This window comes from Procambarus clarkii, chromosome 16, assembly GCF_040958095.1.
Source record: "Procambarus clarkii isolate CNS0578487 chromosome 16, FALCON_Pclarkii_2.0, whole genome shotgun sequence".
NCBI lineage: Eukaryota > Metazoa > Arthropoda > Malacostraca > Decapoda > Cambaridae > Procambarus > Procambarus clarkii.
The window spans coordinates 51,338,594-51,343,549 of NC_091165.1; the positions used below are offsets into that span (position 1 = coordinate 51,338,594).

The 4,956-nt window shown below is 38.5% G+C and overlaps 1 protein-coding gene across 1 annotated transcript; it reads left to right on the plus strand.

Moving 5' to 3' along the window:
- The first annotated feature begins 682 nt into the window (after nt 1-682).
- Nucleotides 683-3,675, plus strand: LOC138365395 (general transcription factor II-I repeat domain-containing protein 2A-like). Its single transcript, XM_069325709.1, has 4 exons — nt 683-690; nt 1,886-2,051; nt 2,182-2,905; nt 3,044-3,675. Exons 1-4 carry the CDS (start codon nt 683-685, stop codon nt 3,673-3,675), a joined length of 1,530 nt encoding a protein of 509 aa, XP_069181810.1.
- Nucleotides 3,676-4,956: the final 1,281 nt, after the last annotated feature.

Below are 4,956 nucleotides of genomic sequence, written 5' to 3' on the forward strand. Positions count from 1 at the left end.
CTCTCTCCATCATCCACCTCCACTTGTCCCCTAAAAATAAAGCCAGCAATTCACTCAAATGCTGGCTTTGAGTAATAGACAAATAGACTACCTATTTTTTTTTCCCTTAACACTAACGTATTTTCAAAATTTAAAAAGACCCATATCAGTAAACAAGAATTAAAAAATTTGCTAAATGAAAAATAGATCTTAAATTTTCTCGCAATACAGCTGAGTAATAACAAATTATATAGTGGTCTTTGAATTAAAAAGGATTTTACTGTCAAAATAAAATACTTTATTGTTTTGATGAGGCACACAATTTGGTACTAGCATTTTAATTAGTTTGTTTCAACAGGTGCTGCGCCTGGCCACCCAAGCCTCACAGACTCCAAACAAGAGAAACACGTCGACTCTCTAGATCAGGGGTGGGCAACTTCTGGCACGCGTGCCAAACTTGGCACGCCGATGACTTGTCTCTGGCACGCAAGAGCATAGGTTACCCTAAGCACAGATGCAAGCACATGTTACCCTAAGCACAGACAAAAAAAACTACTTTCCTTGGGGTACAAGCTTACATGCCATGCCAATATATGTACGTCCTGGTGGTGAAGATGTTTAAGCTCTACGAAGCTAAAGAGGTCACAAGAAAAAGAAGTTGATCTTGTGTCCATAGTTACCTTCTTTTTTTACGTCATCGATCATGCCGATGTATGATGATTCCCCTCTATTTACTTTGGCTCACATTTTATGTAATAAGCCTTTCTAACCTAAAGACTGCACCCATAACCATAGTGTACACTGACAATCATATCTGTGAAGGCAAAATACGCTATGCCTGCCCACCTTTAAAAATTCATTTCGTAAACTTTGAATTTAAACCCCCACAACATCTCCCCCCCTTAAACCTCATGTGTTTGAATGCCGCCCGACTTCAGTTTGACGCATATTAATTAAACTCACTTTACTATCTAAATCTAAAGCATCTTCACCTTCGAAAGCTAAAGAAAGATAAGAATTCTTATGCTCTCCCCTTCTCTCCATTGACGGCCGTAATATAACCAGTGAAATCAACAGTCCTCCACCCATATGAAGTGCCCGTAATGAACACATGTTCAGACGATCTCAGACTCGTAACTCTCTCTCGCAGTCTTGCTTCGTAGTGTTTCTCACAGTTGCTCACTTGCCTCCTCCCCGAGAAGAAGGTCAGTACTTCATCACCAGGTGAAAATTATTCCCCTTATAAATCAATAACTTTGTGAAACTCAATATCATTGTAAGAATAGTCTTAATCCTGAAATTCACACGTACTTGCTCGCCTGATCCCTAAGAACTGAGCTGACATAAGCAAGATGTCACCGACTCAATGATGTTTCACCACAACACACCACACAAACACACAAAAACGGGTTTTGTCTATCGAACCAAGTGAAGTCTTATAAACTCTTGGCATAAGTACTCAATGCCTAGGAAGTAGTGTGTTTGTGATAAGCGGCTGCTGGTGTTGTTTCTGGAATTATGCAAAATAAAGAAAACCCTCTAATTTTCATAAAAGAAAAGATTTCCTCTGAAGATTTTTATTATGTTCATTGTCTCGTCACGCTTACCACAAACATTGGCTTATTAAACTTATTGATTGGTATTAGAATAAACGTACGTATACTTTACTACAAAGTTTGTGTGTGCTATAATATTAACAGGAAATAAATAATTCTTTAAATACTCACATTTCAGTAGAAGTAGGCTAATTCATTTCTTGTCACTGCAATTCACAACGACAACACAATCCGTTATCATTGCTATTCATTGGAGTTACTCATCATATACTATTTTGACTTACTTTTGATCTTCCTTCTCTTCCATGCATATCAATATATTACTTATTTTAATTTCATGCCCTTTACAGATTGTACAGAATGTCACCACCACCAGCTAAGAAACGATGTCAGTCAAATGAAGAGGATATTAGAGAATTTAAGGAATACTGGACTGAAAAGTTTGGCATGATTATGAAGGATGATAAAGCTTTATGCATTTTCTGTTCTGACACAGTTGTTTGTAGAACTTCTTCTGTAAAGAGACATTTTGAAAATGTTCATAAGAACTTAAGCAATAAAACTGAGGAGGAACAAAGAGAATTAATTTCTCGTGAACTGAGCAAGAAAAAAACACAAGCTGAATCTTTTATGAATTATATTTCAGGTAGGCCCAGTTCCAAAAGTTATTGCCCAACACGGAAAGCCTCTCTGTGATGGGGAGTATATTAAAGAAGCTTGGCTAGAATGTGCACCTTATCTTTTTGACAACTTTTCAGAAAAGAAAAAGATTATTCAGCGCATTAAAGATTTGCCTGTGAGTAGGAAAACAGTTAAGGATAGGATACTTAAGTTGGAAAGAAATACAGCTGAACAATTGACAAAAGATTTGTCTTCATGCAAGTTTTTTTCTATTTGTGTTGATGAAAGTACAGACATTACATCATCAGCTAGGCTAGCCATATATTCTAGATTTAGTAGGGGTGATGAAGTATGTGAAGAGATGGTTGCTCTTGCATCACTACCTGAGCTTACTACCGGGGCTGAAATATGTAAAACAGTTGTGAACGAATTCTCTACTCGGCAAATTGACATTTCAAAAGTAGTATCCGTCACAACAGATGGTGCCCCAAACATGACTGGTGAGAAGGCAGGATTTGTAAATCTGTTTGCAAAAAGTGTTGGTCATCCACTGATTGGCTTCCATTGCATCATACATGAGGAGGCTTTATGTGCAAATGCTGGCCTAAAGGAACTGCAAGAAGTGATGCAAACAGTTACCAAGGTTGTTAATTACATTTGTGGTCGGCCTTTAAATAAAAGACAATTTCAAACTCTACTGGATGAGATAGAATCTGTGTATAAAGGACTGAAAATGTACAACCATGTTCGTTGGCTTAGCAGAGGCTTGGTTCTGAAACGATTTATTGAATGCTTAGATGAGATAAAGCTCTATTTGAACGACCAACAAGTGTCATACTATGAATTTTCTGATATCGTGTAGGTTTGTAAACTGATGTTTTTTGCAGATTTTTGTGAACATTTAAATGAATTGAATATTAAGTTACAGGGCTCTGGTAAGACACTTGATGTTATGTTTTGTTACATAAAAGCTTTTGAAATGAAGCTTAAAGTTTTTAAGAGGGATGTAGATAATGAGAGATTTAGATACTTTCCAAACCTAAAGAGGTACATCAGTGATCTAAAAGATGACAGAACAGACCACAAATGTCTTCAAAAGCTGTTTGTAAACATTATCGAGTCAACAGTTTGGCAGTTCTCTACAAGATTTGCCAAATTCAGAGAACTGGAAGACACAGTAAAGTTCATCAAGATTCCAGACAGCATCAAAATGGATGAACAAAACTTGCAAATGTTTCCATGGATAGACATGGATGATTTTGAGATGCAGTTGATTGAATTTCAGAGTAGCTCAATTTGGAAGCAGAAATTTGTTGACTTTAGAGTTGACTTGGAAAATATTGAAAGAGAGAGATTAGAGATGAAAGTAACAAAGAAAAATGCGGAAAACGAAGTATTAAGGACTTGGAATACTATTCCAGAAAATTATGTGTTTAAAAAACCTTCCAACAGCATTGCTAACCATGTTTTTGTCTACATATGCTTGCGAATCTTTGTTCTCAATTATGAACTTTGTTAAGTCTCGCAACAGGAGTAGCATGACAGATGAAACTAGCGCTGCATGCATATCTCTCAATGTTACTAAATATAAACCCGATGTAAAATCTCTGTCACCAGTTATGCAGCAGCAGAAGTCTCACTGACAGTATATAAAAGGAGTCAACAAGTTTTTTATCTGTTGTATTCTATTAAAGTCACAAAAGCTTAAAGGCTGTTGAAATGTACTTCTGAAGGTTAAATAAATTTTTTGTTCTATTTTTTTTATACTATGTTTTACTGCACTGAGGTAATTTATTATTTTTTCGTTTAAAAAGTTCTTAAGAGATACCAAATATGCTCTAAAAAAAATGGTTGGCACATGGAAAAAGTTTGTGTCAGAGATTTGGCTGATTTTGGCACGCACTCTCAAAAAGGTTGCCCATTCCTGCTTTAGATAAACAATTTCGCAAGGAAAAGGTAAAGATATATGAGGCTGCTGTTATTATCTCAGCCTACAGGAGAAACGAGTCTCCCCCCCTTGAGAGTTATTCAGCAAGCCTGACCTATCCAGAAGGTCTAAGAAGTATAGAGGCGATAACACAGTTGTAAAATAGTTTGTTGGATTTAAATAACAATTTAAGATTATGGGCAGTGAAGAAGCAAACAGATAAATGACTGGCTAGGAGATATGGACATTTTGCTGGAGGTGTGAGGCTCGCTTCTGGAGGGCTTTGACCTCACTTCAGGCCAGACATCGCAGTGGAAAGCCGCGCTCCGGTTGAGCTCCCATCAGAAAGGAACCCCTAGTGATATATCTCCAAGAGAAGAGAAGTGTGTAGACGTGCCAGCTGTAGAATCGAGCTGGGAACGTTGTGGTCTCAAGTACTGGTCGACGAGGAGAGTATTAAGCCGCCCAGAGACATTTTCGTGGGCTGTGGAATCGCCCTGACCAGGCTTCGTCAGAGGGAGGAGCGCCCTCGACCAGATAATCTGTGGTAAGCACGATATACGCCAGTTCATAGTGATTGCTTGTAGTTGGTCGTGTGCCCAGCGACAGTAGCAATGTTTATTGATAAGTTAGACATGTTTTAATAAAAAGAAAGCCTGAAATAAGAGAGTGGAGAGGGAGGAACACGGAGCGACATCCGTCTCCTCTGAGCACTGGCAGGCAACTGAGGGAGCCCGGTGCCTGACAGCGGAGGTCCCTCCCAGTGGAGCCCGCCGGGCGAGGTGGAGTATGGACCCGCCCAAAACGGGGAAGTCCACTCTCACTGTATGTAGAGGACAGATAGAGGTTGGAGGCAAACATATTGTGTGATTA